The 18358-nt window shown below is 40.6% G+C and overlaps 1 protein-coding gene across 6 annotated transcripts in view; it reads left to right on the forward strand.

Moving 5' to 3' along the window:
* BBX (BBX high mobility group box domain containing) overlaps positions 1 to 12144 on the forward strand; it is a 283503-nt gene extending 271359 nt beyond the window's left edge. For 3 of the 6 annotated variants that reach the window (XM_049628124.1, XM_049628126.1, XM_049628125.1), the window contains 2 exons: positions 1787 to 1976; positions 6257 to 12144. In XM_049628124.1, coding sequence (XP_049484081.1) covers positions 1787 to 1976; positions 6257 to 6344 — 278 coding nt within the window. In that variant the 3' untranslated portion in view covers positions 6345 to 12144. The remainder of the gene's footprint in view (positions 1 to 1786; positions 1977 to 6256) is intronic. The other 3 variants (XM_049628123.1, XM_049628122.1, XM_049628127.1) reach the window with 1 other exon arrangement.
* Positions 12145 to 18358: the final 6214 nt, after the last annotated feature.

Consider the following 18358-nt stretch of genomic DNA (forward strand, 5'->3'; position numbering starts at 1 on the left):
TGTTTCTCATGGCCTCCATGGCAGCAGAATTGCCAGACGGACCCAAGTTAAGGAATGGAGTCAGAGAGTGACACTGAGCAATCCCCTCAGATCTTGGGGTGTCATTAGTGATCTTAGCTGTTATTGCCTTTTTTCTGCCTTTCAGCACCCCTAGCATCTCATTCCATCAGCTTTGAGTTATCCCTCCCCCTTCCCTAATCCAGTTTCCAGAAAAAGGACACAGGTCCATAATGAATTCTATAAATAGAAAAAGAACGTTTAGAGCAAAGGAAAAACAAGAGTGAAAGACAAACCAAGAAACAGACTCTTAACTATTAGAGAACAGACTCATGGTTACCAGAGGGAGGTGGGTGGGGGGATGGATGAAACAGGTGATGGGGAGTAAAGAGTACAGTTATCGTGATGAAAAACTAGTAAAATGTCTAAAAAATGTTTAAATGAGTATTTTTTGAGAGGGATATTTTAAAATACCTGATTAAGGTTAATGTAATTGCAAATAAAGATTCATTGCTGAAATAGAATGGGAGGACAATTAATGAGTTTTGTGCACATTTTCTTCTGTTTAGCATATGCAGATTGTTAGGGCAGTAAAGCACATTAAATACCCCCATTTATATAAGAGATGAAGATCAGAGACGTAGGGTTTGGTTTTTGAATACAGTGGACTACTTAGGTAGAAGATAAGGACTAGAATCTATTTTTCCTGATATTTAGTCCGGCAGGCCCGTTGCCCCTTCCCTTTCCACTCTGGGTTCTGTTCTGTGATTTTGATTTTTTTTTTTAATGTTTGTTTATTTTTGAGAGAGAGAGACAGAGAGCAAGTGGGAAAGAGGCCGAGAGAGAGGAAGACACAGAATCTGAAGCAGTCTCCAGGCTCTGAGCTGTCAGCACAGAGCCTGATACGGGGCTCAAACCCACGAACCCCTGAGCTGAAGTCGGATGCTTAATTGACTGAGCCACCCAGGTGCCCCTGTGATTTTGATTTTATAAGTTGTTATAGCCTCATTTTCACTTACAGAAAGAGTGGGAGAACGTAGAAAATATTACCTTCATGTAGAAAAGCACATAGTACTGCCATGTCCTAGTATAGGACATTTAAGTTCTTTATCAGTTGCTTTCTATTTTCAAAATGTTTTAAAAACCATGATAAAGATTCCTCCTCCTTTATAATGGCCATGTAATCTAGAAAGTGTACTCCTTCCCTGCAGGTAGATTTTCATAGCATTTAGCACCTCTTTGTAAATACCAGGGGGCCCTTTGTCTTCTTTCCAGTAGGTCTTCAGAACACAAATAACTTGGGATCTCACTGGGATTAGTTCAGTGCTGGTGATCCTAAGTGTTGGTGTCACAGCGTACCGAGTGTCCAAGTTGCCATTGCAGGGCATCCTACGGCTTCATCAGAAACGTTTGCGCACTTGGGTTTTAGGGGCTTTGTACAGCATCCACAGGCCCCTTTGCAGAAGTCCCATAGGTTTTATTTTGGCCAAAGCCCCTTTTTCCCTCTCACTCTGAGACTGACCTGTTCTTTGACCTTGAATAAAACTCAGCTTCTCTTCCACCTAGCTTCAGGGCATAGCACTGTCCATAGTTGCAACTGAGCTTAATAAAAGAGTTTTGTTACCATGGGAGCAGAAAATCCTTGATAAAAGCCTTGGTATTTGATAGATGACAAAAGTGAACAAAGAATATTAGCTCATTTCACATGGTCTGCACAGAGTTTTCTCTGTGTCCCTCCTCTGGAGAGAACATGGTGATCCTCCTGTGATCAATTTCCCTGTCGTTACAGATGACAAACCAAAGGAACAACTGCAGAGGAGTCTCCCTAAAGTGACCGAGTCCGGCTGCGGTGACGACTGCTCACACAACAACACTGAGGCCGCGGAGACACGGAGCAGCACTCCAGAGATGCCAGCCGTGTCTGCGTTCTTCAGTCTCGCCGCGCTGGCTGAAGTGGCCGCCATGGAGAACGTACACAGGTGAGTGGTGTGCTCCCCCAGGATTTGGGGGGTCCCGTTCATCCTCACTCCTGGGCACGGAAGAGGGATGGAGAGAGCAACGTGGAAGCTGAATCACTCTCTCGGAAGTGATTTGTGGCCTTTTTCACAATGCTTTGGGGTTCACGAGACTTGGTTCAAGAGCAAGTTATGTGACATGTTCCAAAAGCGTATGTCCTAATTAGCAGTGTGGGAAAATATAAGATAATATAGTCAGCCAGGTATTGCATTTTAAATATACTATCCTGTGGCTAAACTTCATTTCCATAAAAACCTGAAAGAGCAGAGAAGCAATATTCTCTAATCATTAAGTTGGAGCTTCAAGGTCAGGCTTCAGAGCTGGGTTTGAGCCCTACATCCTTCACCTGTAAATTGCAAGGTCTTGATCAAGATCGATCATTCACCTCTCTGTCCTTCAGTTTTGCTTCTATAAAATGGGTGTAAGTGGCACTCGTTTCATAGAGATGTTATGTGGAATGAACTAATGTCCCAGTGCTGGTACATGGTAAATGCCCTGGTTAACAGTGGTGTTGGCAGCAGTCATGATGGTAGTGGAAGAAAACTGTGGTCAGGAAAAAGCGTCTTGGCATCTGACTCATGGACGGCAGAAGGTCTGGATTTTTCTTTAACTGTCAGTTTGCTACAAAGTCATTTCTCTCGGTCTTGGTTTTCTCATCTTCCGTGGAGCATAATGATAGCCCCAAAGAATCACAGAGCTGTAAGGATCACGTGAGATCATAAATCTGAAAGGCTTTTGAACTCAGTAAAGCCTCACAGAAAGTATATTAAAGTTCTACGTGTATAATTGGGACTCTACTATTTAATGGATCCTTTGGGAAAGCAAAAATAGCCATTTGTAAATTTGGGTATTTCGTACTTTTATTCAAAGTGGATTACCCACAGGTGAGCTACTTTCCCAGACTTCCGTGTTCAGTGCAAAAGTTTTAAATCTAGCACAACTTCCATACCCTCCTGTTGGGCTGCACTGTCCCTTTCCACATCCAGGTTCAGGAGGCCCTTTACCTGTCATGTTACAGTTCTAGTGCTTCCTCACAGATAGCCTCTAGATAGTTCCAAGAAGTCAAATTCCTTTTCCTGTGTGTACTGTAAGTGCCTAACGGCAAGAGAATGCTGACAGACCTTGTTAAAACCTGCTCAAATCTCTGAAGGAGATCATGCACAGATAATTCTCCACTCATACAGAGGACAGACTCCTACACGTGTGAGAAGAATGAAATGCATGCCCGCATGTTACTAAGTGTCCCCATAAATTTTCGATAAAAGGCAATGTAAAAATTCGGAGAGGATCATAATGCAGGGCTCAGCAAGGTCTACCGCACAGTCACCCAGTACTGCCGCCAGCATCCCCTTCCAGACACAACTGTGGTCACACCCGGCTCTGTTAACCAACCTTCCGTGACTTCCAGTTTGCAGCAGCAGAAAGCCTCACCAAACCTTCCCACTCTCCTCTCTGCCAACCCCTCCTCCCTGCCCTGCGATCACATGGGATCAGTCGCTGCCACCTGGATAAGCCGGGTTCTTGCCTGTGTGTCTCCCCGTCTCCGCAAACTCCTGGTTCTCCTTCCGTCGCTAGTCCTGTTTTCTGCTCTGTGTCTCCCTCCTGAAGTCCCTGCATACTTTCTATACATGCTCTCTGAGACCAGCTGCCACACTGGGCTGTAATTATTCCTTCATATGTCTGTCTCTTGAATTTTGAAAGCAGAGTGCTGGTTTTAATCCTCACATCCTCAGCTTCCTTAGTTCCTGCTACATCAATGGATGAATGAAACAATGAATGGGTGAATGAATAGATGAGATGTTCTTAAAGTATGACCACCTACATTCACTAGCAAGCATAGAAAAAAGATTCTTTTTTTTTAATCTCCCATTGGACAGAACAATATTGCATACTAGAATCTTATCAATCTCATAAATGGTTAGTGTTATTAATATCTACAAAAACAGATCCCCCTTAAGGGCCCTTACCTGTTAAAGCAGAACCTCCAGACTTCCATCTACCTGCAGGCTTAATGTACTTTTACCTGGGTTGCACACCCATTGACTATTGTTTTCGCATCACCTAGGTTCATAATTTTGAGGGTGATGAGCAGAGTTGGGGTGGAAACATATTACCTGCATTCTTGCCAGGAGAAATCATAATGTTAGGTTCAGAAACCTGACATCGAAAGGCAGTTTTGCAAAATGCAGGAAATAGGAAGTTGGAATAAACCTTCGTTGAGAGCCTGTTTGTTTACTAGGACTTCCATAAGGGGAAAGCTCATTAAACTGAGTCCTAAAATGAGCCCTGCCGGGAGGGTCTTTTTGATCCCTTTTTAACGAAACTGCAGACCATTAACTTGCCAAGAACCCACATCTAAACTGAGTTAAGATTTGAACTAAGGTCTTTGAACTCCGGTGTCTTTGCCTTTGCTCAGACATGCTGCTTAAGCAATCATCTGTCGTGTCCTAGAAAGTCACGAAGAGTCTCACCGAACCTTACGCTGGGAACGGCAGCATCCGTTATTTGTAGCCATACTGGGCTCCCCCCTCCTTTGCTTTTGTTTTCTAATTAAACTGGGCTTTCACCCTAGTTGCTCTCTGTCCCTGTTGCTCTTTTTTTTATACTGTACTTTTCATCTTTCACTTTTTTTTCTTCTTCTGTTTCCTTTTTTCAATACTTAATTAAAATTCTTTTAGCTTTTGTAATATTGTTACATATTAAGTCGTAAAGGTAAAAAAATGGCATTTTAATTTCATCTTTCTTGAACAAAGAGTTGAACATATTGAACAGTTGGTGCTTACAGCATCCCCACATGACTGAACAGATTAATCCAGAGGTTTGATTATAGCACATGTTTTGTTTTTCTGAAATCCTAGTATCTGAGGCTAAGTGATTATTGGATTCTCAAATCCCCAAATGTTGTAATTTATCTACATTATTTTTGTGTGTGTGCATCAAGAGAAAGAAACTTGGATTTAGTTGTAAAAAAGGTATAATTTGAAATTCTAAAAAGCTGCTTTTGTTCCGTGTCATCTGAAGAAGATACGATGTGGAAAGGGTCAGGCCACTGGAAGCCTTGCTGCTGCCTCACAGATTTTCAGCCCAGTGCTGTGCAACACAGACCACTGTAGGCCAGAGCAGTGAGCGCACCTTGTCTGGTCTTTGGTAGGCCTGTTGGGGAATGTCAGGGAGGTGCCCAAACCTGTCTTTTTAGAATGAGAAGCTCTGTGGAAATTAACCAAGAATTTGAAGGGTTCTCTTACAACTGTGAAGTAAGTTTTTTCCTACTCATTAAACAAAAGCAGAATAAAAAATCAGCTAAGTTTGGTGTAGTTCAATCCAAATGATGGTTATTTATATGAATTTTCTTGTCTTGTCTAGAGTTCTGTCTCTGCACGTGTTGATTTTACCCAAATTGTGCGGGTTTTCTCAGACTCTAAAGACGAGTCACTGCCTGCCTTCTTCCCTTGCACTCTTGCTCTCCATGCGCCTGTGAGGCTTTTCTTTAGTTAGGAGGGTTTCAGTGTTTTCATTCATTTGTGTTAGGGTCACAGACCTCTGGTCTCCAGCCATTGCTTTAATTACACTTAAGTTTTAATGTTACAGGCACCTGGGCAGCTCACTTGGTTAAGCGTCCCACTGTTGGTTTCAGCTCTGGTCATGATCTCACAAGTCGTGAGTTTGAGCTCCACATGAGAGGCCCTGTGCTGACAGCATGGAGACTGCTTGGGATTCTCGGTCTCCCTCTGTCTCTGCCCCTCCCCCCCCCAAAAAAAATAAATAAACACTTAAATAAATAAATTGCGTTTATTATTATATGTCTTAGGAAATAATCCTGGAGGTTATCAATTAGTAGAGGAGAATTTTCCCCTTGGGCAGCTTGAGGAAAGGAATGGGTCCTGTTTTAATATCAGTGGATCAAGAGACTATTGTCTTAGAACCACTGCCCTTGACTAAAAGTTTTCCACTTCTTAGGGAGTTGCCCCAAATCTGTTGGTGCTTCAGATTTCATCTCTGCAAAATGGAGATGGTTGTTTGGGACACAGTGTGTTGTTGAGTCATGTGAGGTGAACGGAGATAAGAAGTTTTTCAAAAAACAATAAAAGCAGCAGCTAACAGTTTAAACAGCATCAGTAACAAGTCAACATTAGCTGTTAAACAAGATATTGGAAAGCTCTTATTGGTTACTCATCATCCTCTCCTGTGTCTGATAACATACTCTAAGTGGGTGATTTCTTTTGTTCTTCCTCTTGTTTTGCAGAGGTCAGAGGTCCACTCCGCTCACCCATGATGGACAGCCAAAAGAAATGCCACAGGCTCCTGTACTTATTTCCTGCGCTGACCAGTGAAGCGCCCTTTAATTGTAAAACATTGTGCTTTACCTACTACCCTAGCCTTGTCTTTACGGAGGGATGCTAGTGAGTCCATGTGGTGGAAAATATAGACTGCAAACAAGTGCTTGTTGCCCTACACGGCCCAGATTCACTTGAAGCAGAAGTTAGCATCCTGGGCCCGTTTGTTCTTTTGGAACCCAGAGTCTTTGAGGGTGAGGTTATCTGTCTGATAATGAGCAGAAACAGAATGATCCTGGAGCTTTGCTTTCTATTGAAGGCTTTTGACGGTAATAGGTGGTAACTTGGTAAAAGGCTGCCTTTACTGTAGCTCATCCAGCGTCTCTTTTACCAACCGGAGAGTGTGAAACTAGTTTCGTATATTACCTAGTTATTCTTTCAAAACAAAAACAAAAAACAAAAAAACAAAAACTGACGCACTGCACTAGTTATTATTAGATATTCTTAGTCTTTTTTGTACATGGAGATTTAAGTTCTAAGATGGTTTATATAATAGGTTATACCTACATTTATATTGTAGAATAATATTAAAAAGCCTGTTCCAGAGACCCCCAAGCAGCACGGGCAGGCACATGTACCATTGTTAGCGGTGTATGCTCGGCCTCGTGGTCCATATATTCTGCACTTTTATATTTGCCACCAGAGTGGTAGTTTGCTGGTGAAAAGGAAGAGAGAGAGAGAGAGAGAGAGAGAGAGAGAGAGAGAGAGAGAGAGAATTACAATTCTTACAAGCTGAGTTTTTTTCTTAGCCTTGAGTGACTAAGAAGAATTTGCTTGGGGCAAATTGTGGCAAATATTTTCCCAGACAGGGGAAGAGTCCTACAGATTACTGATGTTTTCATGCCTTGAGGATTCTTTTATTTTTACACAGGGGTCTATGTGACCAATGGATCGTTCATACAAACAAAAAAAGAAAAATATTATTCAGAAGTGACCTTAGTATTACTTCACTATCCTAAACACATTGAAGACACTCACTTCATGTGGACTTTGAGCTACAGACCTTTTACATCCATCCCAGACAGACTGGACGGGTAGCAATTGCTATGCACAGCCTAATTGGCACTGCAGGTTTTTAGAGCCATTTTGAGTTGATGTTGTCAAGGAGGTGTTGAATGAATAAATGCCGAGGGAGGGATGCCTGACCAGAGTGGGATTCTTAGTCACAGATCCACCTGCAAGTTTGTTTCCTTTTTGTGTTTTGTTGCTTTTGGACATAAAACCAACCATACATATGCCAGTGCCAAGTGGATTACCTGGCTTATCCGAACATTCGACATACCGACTTAACCACCTGACATTCACAGTGTCTTGTTTCCTAGCAACACATGCAAAGTGATAAATCAAAATTAGTCGGAGGCTACCGAGTTTACAGGGTATTTGTTCCATAGCACAAAGTAGATCCCCACTCTTGCATCACAGCACAAACTACCAAATTTTAATTATTGGATTCCAGCAATAATTTTTATTGGTTTTCAAACTGGCGGAATTTTGATAGCGTTAGTTCGAGTTTGAAGCTTTTGAATTAGATCTCTAAATGATGACAGTTTACAAGGTTTTATCTAGCTTTCTTATTTATACTTGACTGAATTGTAATGATGATTTTTTTTTTCTAATCGTAATCTGACCTAATAGCCATACAAAAAACGACTCTATTAGTACTGACTAGGTTTAGCTTTTCATAGTTGTAGATATTACTTCAGTTTCGGTGCTGGAAAATATGTACAACATACTAACAATTGAAAAGAATATAGGGATTTGTTTGGGTTGTTTTTTTCTTCAAAGCAGGTAAAGAGGACAGCAGAGCATTGGAATGGTGTCCTCAAAAATGCATAAACATTGTGGGCGTGGAGGAAGAAGGATTTAGAAAGCTAGTTAGTCCGAGGTTAAAGCTTAACCCCATTCGCATAGAAATAAATCAGGTGAGCAGCCCCAGATTTTAGCATAATATTTTTACTATGATGCTGTTTTATTAATATTTTCTAAATTTCAAAACACAAAGTGAATGTTTGAAAATTGCTGGGTCCCAATGTTGGTGGCTGTTGGAGTTTTTGGACCACTTGCTAGCAGTGATTTAAAAATTATAATTAGCTAAAAATCCAAAAACAAAACAAAATGAAACAAAACAAAAACCAACAACAGAAATTGTTTGGTGCAGAACATGCACCTTGACAATGGTACTAACTTGTTATTCTCTAGAACACGTTAGAATAGATCTATTTTTGCCAGAGCACCGTCCTTCAATCCTCCAATTACATTTCACTAGATTTCCTTAAGAGATTGCTGTATATTCATGGGACCTTTTTTAAAAAGAAGCAAAACAAAAGATTACTTTTTTCTATGTGATTAATATCTTACTTGATCTGCTTTTCCTAAACCTCAGTGGCTTTTCCCTTAGGCAGGGGTGGGGTGGGAGGGCAACCTACTGGATATGACTGTTTTCAGATACTTAAAAAAACAAAAAACAAAAAAAAAACTTTTTGTAGAAATGCTTAATTTTTAAGCAGTTAGGCACTGAGAGTAGCAGAAATCCTGCAAAGCTTTATAGTCCTTTAGACACTCGCCTTGTTGTTTCTCTGAGTGAAGTCTTGATTTCAATACTAGTGCTTTTCTCATGCCCTGAATCCGCTGGTGAGGGGTGTTGGCATTTTCAGGTAACAATATTTGTTAGCACAGATATTCCCAACCAACATGTAGTGCCCCCCCATCTACCATTTTCATTTCATTTATCTTATTCTTTTATATTTTGGAAAATCATATTGCTATGGTGTGTACCCTAATCTGCCAGCAAACACCATTGACACTAACATTTGTCCCACAAGCATCCTCAAGAGAAGAAGTTCTTGCACCTTATGTATATCTCAAGCAAACCAAAATACGATGCCTGCTTTGTTTTATTCTAAATTGTTGTATCATATCTTTCTGAAAAACCATTCTGAATCTAGTTGAAATTATCGATATTTATGCTTTTAACCTTAATTTCTGGATTCAAACCTGTATATAAATCTTTTGAAAAAAATTGTCCTAGCCCTTCTCTGTGATGCCGAAGTGGATGATTTAGTCTCAGATGGAGACGCAGTACTGTTCCAGTTTTCCTTAGCCTTTTATTTATTTAGTTGTTCTGGGTATTTTCCTATGTAATTTTGAAGTGTGTAGAGTATATTATAGTAACTGAAGCTGCAGCTATAAGAAGCTGAGTGAAAGAAAAAAAAATACTGTAAGACATCCTTTTTAAGTTTTTATTTGTTTGGATAACTGTAAGGAGATCAGGAGAAGGAAACAACGTCCCACAGCCACATTGACGATACAGGTTCTTATCCCCAGATTAGGTTAGTTCCCAGATTTTAGATCAAACTGTAATTCATCAAAGCCCTTTTATAAGGATGAATCATACTGTTGTAATTCTGACAGTCTCTTTTTCCCACAAATACCAGAACTATGTTTGTTTAATTCTGTCAGAAGAGCTTTCTACCAATGCCATCTCAAAGCCATGCTGAAATCATTCCCATATTATCACTGATTCTGGTTCCTGCGATGGAACACTCCGAACAAAAAGGAGCATCTGAACTGGTCTGGTTATTTATATTCCAACATGTTTATTCCCTGTCACTTTCTTAGCAAGTCAGATGCTACTCCGCCTAAGTCATTTCATAAAATTTTGTTTGCACTCTGCAGTCTTTGGCTCATCGTATGGAAAAGTTTGCACCTATGTAAAATCTCAAGCAAATTATAAATTGATCCAGAACCAGGAGTAAGCTGGAAGCTGACACGTTTTGTTTATACAGTGTGGGAGGGAGGGTATCGAATAGCTCTGTTCCAAGTTTGGCGTTTGGCATTAATGTGAAGCAGTGGGACCATGCTGCCTGCTAAACTACTGTATGAATCCCAAGCGTTCTGGAGACCAGCAGCTGGAGCTGGAGGCCGGCACCCACCCAGCAGAGGAGAAGAGCCACCGTGGCCTCGCTGGGGAGAAGGCAGGAAGTCCCGCCAGGCCTGGAATCAGCATTTGCAAAGGGAAAGTCGGGGTGTCCGTGATGCTGTTGAGGAGACTCACCTTTGATTGCACTGCTCCATAGAGCCCTCACGTAAGGCCAATTCTAATGGGCTACCTCGGCTTTAAAAGTTAATTTCAGTAAGTCCTGTTTCAAAGGTCTGTCTTTTTTTTTTTTTTTTTTTTTTTTTTTTTTTTGCTTCTACCTTCAGTGCCACTGTTTCCCACTGCAGTGTTTTGACTTCCCAAACCACCTTCTCCAGAGAGAACAATGTATTGCTGAAAATGGGCAGCAGAAGCAAATGTCATTATTACATTTGACCTATAAAGTATTCAGAGTGACTGCTAGGTGGAAATGAAAATTTAGCTCTCCCCACATAGGACCTTGTTTTGCACCTTATAAAGAGTGTACTAATTGTTAATTAGATGTTGCTTTTATTTATACAAGCATTCCCAAAGAGTTAGATTTGGATTTTGTTCTTGAGTTTTTGGGGTTTTTAAAACTCATCTTATTTAGATTAACTAACGTCATACTCACATTAAGAAACAAGTTGTTCAGTTTATCTTACCAGATATGTCTGGTGAAGTATTCAGGGTTTGATGGACTGCTTTGCTTTAGTTTGGAAGTGATAGCTAAGTTTATTATACTCCATATTAAATCACCTTGTCCTTTTCACTGGGGACATTATTTTCTTTCTATTTCGGATCAAAGAAGTGACAACAAAAATAGTGAACAACAAGACAAATATATTTGATTCCCCCGATACAGCTCCATCTGTGCTATGCTTTCCTTAAAAAACATAAGTAAACATTTTCTTCACACACAAAAAATGCAAGTTTCATCTCCTGGCCAAATTTTATTTGCAATGGTAGGATTTATACTAATAAGTTGAAGGAGGAAACCTTGTACTAAGTTCTCTGGCCACTGTTTTCTTGTTGCAGTCAGTGGTCAAAATTGATCCTGCCCTCAAATTGGTTTTTGTGCACAGAACTAGTTGTCATGAAAATTACTACTTCCAAAGATTGCCCGGTCACTTGGGCCGTAACTGGTTACTGAGTAACAAGGACCTAATTCAATGCCTCCGAACCCTCCCACCTGCACCGCAGTCATACCTCACAGGCTCTAACGTGAATCACAAGGGCACGTGTGTTTCACCAACTAACACTGCTGGTCCTTGGCAGTTGCCGGGGGCCGGCCCATGTCCCTGGACGCCTCAGGTTAGCGCCTGGGCTCTCAGAACAGCAGAACTGGGGGTGGGGCAGGTCTGTGACCTGGAGCTCGGCACACGCTCAGCAACATTCTTCGCGTTTCATTAGCACTAAACAAGTCTCTTGGTCTCAGGAATTTGTCCAAAAAAGAATAAAAACCACCTGAGACTCCATTGTTCCAGATTATGAACTTTTCTCTTAGGTTTGAATTGCTTACTTACATGTCCTAAATTAACCATGGCTTCATTTGACCACCAGGTCTTAAGTCTGTTGACAGTTTCAGCATGACTGAATTGCTCATTTTTTTGCTTTCAGAAATTGGCTTGGTTCTCTTTAGAGTTGGTGTAAACATGCCATGTAATAAATGATTTCCACTTAATGGTACAACAGAATTATTGCTTTCTTAGATGTATGTGTAGTAAAAGTCAATATACACATTTATATAATTTCTTTCTTCAAAATCTTATACTTAATTTGATATTTCTAAAAATTGCACATGTAAGTCATGTGTATAACATGCTAAAGTACTTTAACTGTGATCTTAAAACTGAATAAAAATATTTAATAAAAATTTGAAATATTTTAAAGATATTATTCAAATATCTTTCTTTACATTCACACCCCTGTCTATAGACTAAGTGCCTTCAGTATACCCTGTCTACTAAAAACAGTAGGGAAAGCACTTTAACAAAAGATACTTCAGCTCTTTCAGAATGCGAATGGTGACCTCCCCCAAACTGTTTCCTGATAGTCCCAGTGTTTGAGTGGCTTGGGCTGCTTCTCCCTAATGGGGAGAGGAGAAATCAGCCTGACAGAAGAAAGATCTGCTTCATCTGCCACTTAGGAGGAGGGCCTCCCTGGGAAAAGCATGACCTTGAACATACCAACTCTCCCTGAACTGTAATAAAACTATGGAAGTGATAACCCGTAACCTAAAGTATAAATTCAGACCTCAGTCTTGGCTGGATGCGATGTCCTGAACCTTAGAACTTTGGCTATGTTGTTTTAATCCTTCAGAAGAGCACACACACACATAGTATATAAATACAGAGTATAATGATACCACAGGCTTTGTTCAGACAGAGTTGGCTTCAAAGTCTGGTTCCACTTATCCGTTTATCATTGGGCTTTTCGACCTCCTTGAACCCCACTTCAATTACAAAATGATGGTGGTGATAATGCCTCCTCACACTTCTGCTCGGATGAAAAAAAATACTTATGAAGTTAGGGCCTGTAACAGAAATGTTCATCAAATGGGAATTGTTGATTTTATGATTTTTTATGCCGACTCAAAAGTTGATATGTTTATGTATATTCGAAAGAGACCCTAAGTATAGCTAGCTTCCTCTTTAAACTTGTAAGGGCCTGCTGCATCAGGAGTAAGCTATAGCAGGAAATACAATATGGTGGAAAACTCAATATGTTAAATTCACATTAGGCAACTCACACTTGTGTATGTAGCACTATGTGATTTTTCCATAAAATTAGTCTGCCTGATGAATTACATGTCCAGTACTCCAGGACACTTTTTTTTTTTTTTTTTAATTACTAGGAATGAAATGTGTTGTAGTGATGATGGAAGCTCCATACCAAAGAATATAAATTCTATTAGAAAAAAAGATTATGGGTTAGACGTGTGTGGTTTTATGGTTCTATATGTATTACACAGATCTGTCCTTTGGGGTAGAACATAGTCTCTTGCAAGGAAACATAAAACAGTTATCACTAAGTGATGAGCTAAAAGTAATACCACTGACTCCATTCCATACAACTGAAAGAACATAAAATCGTTCATCGTAATTTTTCAGCAACCTTTTCACCTTTTGAAAGTATGGAAAATTTCAAACATATGCAAAGGTAAGAGGCTAGCAGAGTGAATTCCATAGACCCATCACCCACCCAGCTTCAACAAATACTAATAGTTTCCCAATTCTTGCTTCATTTGTATTTTACCCATTTTTCCTTCATTTCATCTCCCAACCCTAGCTATGCATATCCAAGAAGTGTGATTTCATGTATAAATACTTCATATACAGCCTTTAAAAACAAATATTTTGATATGCACAAATTTTCTTTTTTTAATGTATCGCCTCCTCACACTTCCAAAAATATGTTTGTTTCCTGCCCAAAGCAAAAGGAATCCGTGAGCCACAGGAAGAGTCGTGCTGGAGGGAAGATAATTTGGAATTCGGTTATGTTGTTCCCGCTGAGTATCTCTAGATTTACCTTTCTTGACCCAGTGTTCTGAAGAGAGCTTCATCAGAGAGACCCTTTTCTTGGCATGTCTTTATTTGTTTATTTTCAGCCTTGCTTCTTATGACCTTTCCCTTTTTTCCAGACAGTGTCTAAAAAGTCCCAAGGGCTAAAACTTTTATAATTTTATATAAAACTTTAACAAACTTGTATGTCCTCTACACTTTTCCCTCCACTGCTGTTCCCACTCGGGTTTTTCTCTCTCAGACTTACAAGAGTGAAATCTGTGGAGGGGAACAGTGGAGACAAAATTTTAGATGAGCTCTGGAAAGCGGGTTGCCAAAAGGTTGAAAAAATCTGGAACCCTGAGTCAACAGGCCAGAAATTAAAAGCGTAAAATGAAGTCGCTCCTGGAAGAGAGAAAATGGTAACTCCTACTTTATGGCTCAACCCACTTGGAGATCCCTCACCCTAGGGAATTTTATAAAAGGTCATTTTGTCTCAAGGTTGTGTATTGCAGAAGTCAGAAAAGAAAAATGTGAAGATTGAAAGTTTCTTGACAATGATGGAGGGTGAAAGGGGAAAAGGGAAAGTTCAGACAAACAGGTCTTTCAAGTTCGATGTCTGAAAGTCAAAATGGTTTTAAAGCCAGCATGAAAATATTTCCAAGAAATGTACTCAAGTATCAGTGATTACATTTTCCTGGTCTGTACTACTATTGGGCTGTGGAGCTTATGAAAGGCACCTTGAATACATACGATTCGTATCTTCCAGAACCAAGCATGAAAGTACTGAAAAGATATACAAACAGTGGAAATATACTTGGTAGATGCAGAAATAGGCAATGATTTGCCATCTAATTTGAAGCATGTATTTGAAGTATATTTAATAGGAAAGCAGTATGATACAATTTTAAATTATTTTTCCTCCAAGATATTTATTCTATAATTCTTGAAACTGGAGAAATTCAGATGATGTTTTCTAGTTTTAAATTTTCATTTCTCCCATACTATCTCTTAGGCATTTATACATTTATAAGTATACTAGAAATAAAAGAGCAATATTCTGCACAGTCCTAGAAGAGCTAAACCCTTTTTGTAAATAGAATATGAGGTATTTAACACACTGATGCTAGCCTCACCTTCATTAAAACTCTTATTGTATATCAATCAAAATCAAGACTGTATTGTTAGAATAAAATTGCTTAAAAACCCTGCTCTGTTCCACTTCTCTGTTCAAAGCCCATGAAAATTATTTCACCTCACTTGCTTTGGCTCCAGGAGAGTTCTTTGTGATCCACACCTCACGTCCATTCAATAGTTTACGTCATGCTCCTGTAACAATCTAATCATTCAGCAGAACTGCAGTGGATGACTGCTATTGGATACCTGCTAAGTACCAACAAGACAGTCTTCTGGGGTGTATAGTCTAGGGGGGGGGGGGGGTGGTGTGCTCTGGTGGGGGCTAGAGATATGCATCTTTAATTGAAATGCAATATGGATGAGGTTGGGCATGAGAATCAAAGGCTGTCAGGAAGAAGCTACATATAAACTCATGAGAAACATAATATGCATTTTGAAGGCTTTAAGGGGAGAAAATGGGAATGTGTTACTGTTCTACTTCAACTTTTTATTTTTTTAAAGCCCTTTTTCATAGAAGGGATCTCGGCACAAGAGCTGCTAAGACAAGGCCACAGATCTGAGAATGGCAAAAGTGAGACAAGTGTTTGGGGGAGATCCATGATGCTGTGCACTTCCTTTTGGTGTGTTGAGGCATGGGGCATCCCAGCTATGTTGACTCCAGGGCTGATGTGCAGTTAGCACATCAGCTCAGCCTTGACACAGCCTAGGAATATTTGAAATGGTGAGGTCAAGCAGCATGGTTTAAGCGTTTGGCCTTAAGAGTCAGAGGTAATTTTGATAGCCAGAGAGTGTGATTCTCTGACTTCTTTTCCTTCTCCCTTGGCTGTTTCCTTTCCTCAACCTCAGTCCCAACTCTTGCATGTTACTGAAGTGCAATCTTTCCAATTGTTGCACTTGTCTTCAGCAATAGCACACCTCCCTGCTTTTGCACCCTGTGCACACAAAAGCTGTATCTCATGGCCCTTTCTTCTCCGCTGGGGATATTTGTAAGATCTTCATGGTGGGGTGAATGACTCAAGAACCCCTTTGCTCCAAGAGGATTCCTGGAACAAGATGGGACCATTGTGAAGGATTTGGGTCTGAATTTGGGTCTGAACTGTACATGCGAGACTTTATTTGCTAATCCTCGACCATTGAAAAGGACTTCACTCCAGGAAGTACCTATTATCTAGTAGGACTGCAGGATTACTTCCCCTTTGGTAGTATGGAAGGTGGTGTATCTACTTTTTACATTAAATGTTCATCTCAGTATGGCCAAATCATACCGCCTCCAGCTTTTTAGGGATTGATAGTTAAAGGAATTCTTTTAGCTCCAAAAACATCTGCTTTAAAAAGCAGGATGATCTCTCTCAGGTTTGCAGACTGCACTGTAACTCATGCATGAATTCAGAAAGGTTTTAGAAATTTAAAGAGTTTAATATGGAGTTCATCAGGCATCTGTCTGTGGACCCTCAAAGACCATCAGTGAGATCTGTGTCGCCAAAAGTCTTCATTGGTCTTCCTTTCCCCACTTCCCAAACATCTAACTTTCCATGAGTGGGTTGCCCATGTAGCAACATTTCTTAGGGACCTAGTTGTGCTGAGGACCCAGCTGAGGCAGTAGGAGCAATGACAGTCTTCACCTCCACAAGTCCACCTGACAGGGCACCTGGAATTCGAAGGCAAATGCAGAGCATTGACTGTCAAGCATGCCACAGTCCTCTGTAGGACACTGTTCAAACTAGAATCAGACTAACATCTTTTATATATGAACATTTATCCATGTGAATTCCTTTTTTTGGGTTCCTCTTTCACTCCTACCCACACATCCAATATTCCATATGCCTTCTTTTAAGAAACAAATGGTTTTCTGGTCCGGGTGCGCACTTTTCTCTTCCGAGTTGCCTTTGGGTGACATTCTAGCCTGCCGCCACCACCTGCTCCTCAGCCAAAGATCTATTTTAGGTAGAATCTGTCCCAGTGTTTCAGCCTACTGCAGAGAGCAGCATCAGTAATTGGTAGGACAAATGAACAGAGTCATAAATTAGCCGATGAATACTATTTCCTGGGGCAGAGCAGGCTTGCGCTAGCAGTCAAAGACAAGGCACAGCCAACCAAGTGGCAAGACTGCACAGCAGGTGGGACCCTGGAAGACACCCCAGTCATGGAGCAGGGAACCGTTCATTTTTCCCTGACGGTTCTCCTTCCCCTGCTGAAGAGCACTGGCTGAGGGGACAATCTTCCGGGTCTTAGAACAGAGATGAGATTTCTGAGATTAAATTGCTACAGATGAGCAATGCTGTTCACACTTCCCGGTCACACTTTTATTTTTCCTCCCAGTCAACTTTATTTTAGGGTTAAAACTTTTTAACTTGAACGTTAACCTTATAATAGCTTAAGCCCTTACCATACACACACACATAGTTATCAGTTTGAAAATCAGGCAGAAGAGTGATCCATTTCATGTGTCAGGGAGCAAGTACGTCCTGTCCCCTCTCTGGCCGGACTAAGAACCAATTTGACACGAGACAGATTAACAGGAGAAAATCAAATTTAAGAGTGTACCTACGGGGATCCACATGGAGACGGAATTCCAAAGACGGGCAAACCAAGGTATAGATGTCATCCAGAACTAAGGAGAAGCAGGGAGGGGGCTGGCACTTTGGAGGAAAAGAAAGCAATTCACAGGAAGATGAAAAAGAGTAAACGTTTGATAAACACATGTTTGCTGGCAATTCAGAAACGATGTACATAGAAGACTTGGATCAGTCAGGCCCTGCCAGGTTCCTCCCTGTCTACCACACCTAGTTCTCATCCTAATGTAAGGATCTATGGTGACAGTTCTCTTCCTGGAGCAGGTCCTCTATCTTCATTCTTTGTAGGCATTTAAAGTAGAGATCAAGAGCTTTTCCGAAATCTGTTGGGTGTTGATTGCTTTTTAACTCAACGTCATCTTCATGCCACAGTGGCCCGTCTTGTGGCAGCCTGCCCTCTCCCCCCAACTCATGTAAATAAGACCTTCCTGTGGCCCCAGGACACAAAATAAAACCTAACAAATGGGCACTTCTATCCTCTACCTGTTTTGAAAAATAAAGCTAGTCTTTAATAGCACTTACATGGCACTTACACCCAACATGTTTAAATAGAATTATATGTGCTTCAAATTCACTACAGTCTGATCCACATTTTCCAGTTTTAAAGGTACAATTTTTCCCAATTGCCCATGAGCTGCCCATTTCACTGAGCAATCTGCAACAACATTGTATAAACCTAATTATGTTCATTTCTGTGGGGCCATTTGTTCCTTGACATCCACACCAGGTAACTGTAACTCAGTTTATAAATCATCAGTTTATAAATCTTCTCCTCTAACCTCCTTGTACTTCTTTAACCTGAGTTGAGGGACCTACTTCTCACTAACTGTCAGAGGCAGAATGTCTGGCTCCTTCCCAGATCAATAGATGCACCATCGCCTTACGACAAGGCCTCCAGGGAGC

Source organism: Panthera uncia, chromosome C2 (assembly GCF_023721935.1).
Source record: "Panthera uncia isolate 11264 chromosome C2, Puncia_PCG_1.0, whole genome shotgun sequence".
In the NCBI taxonomy this organism is placed as follows: Eukaryota; Metazoa; Chordata; class Mammalia; order Carnivora; family Felidae; genus Panthera; species Panthera uncia.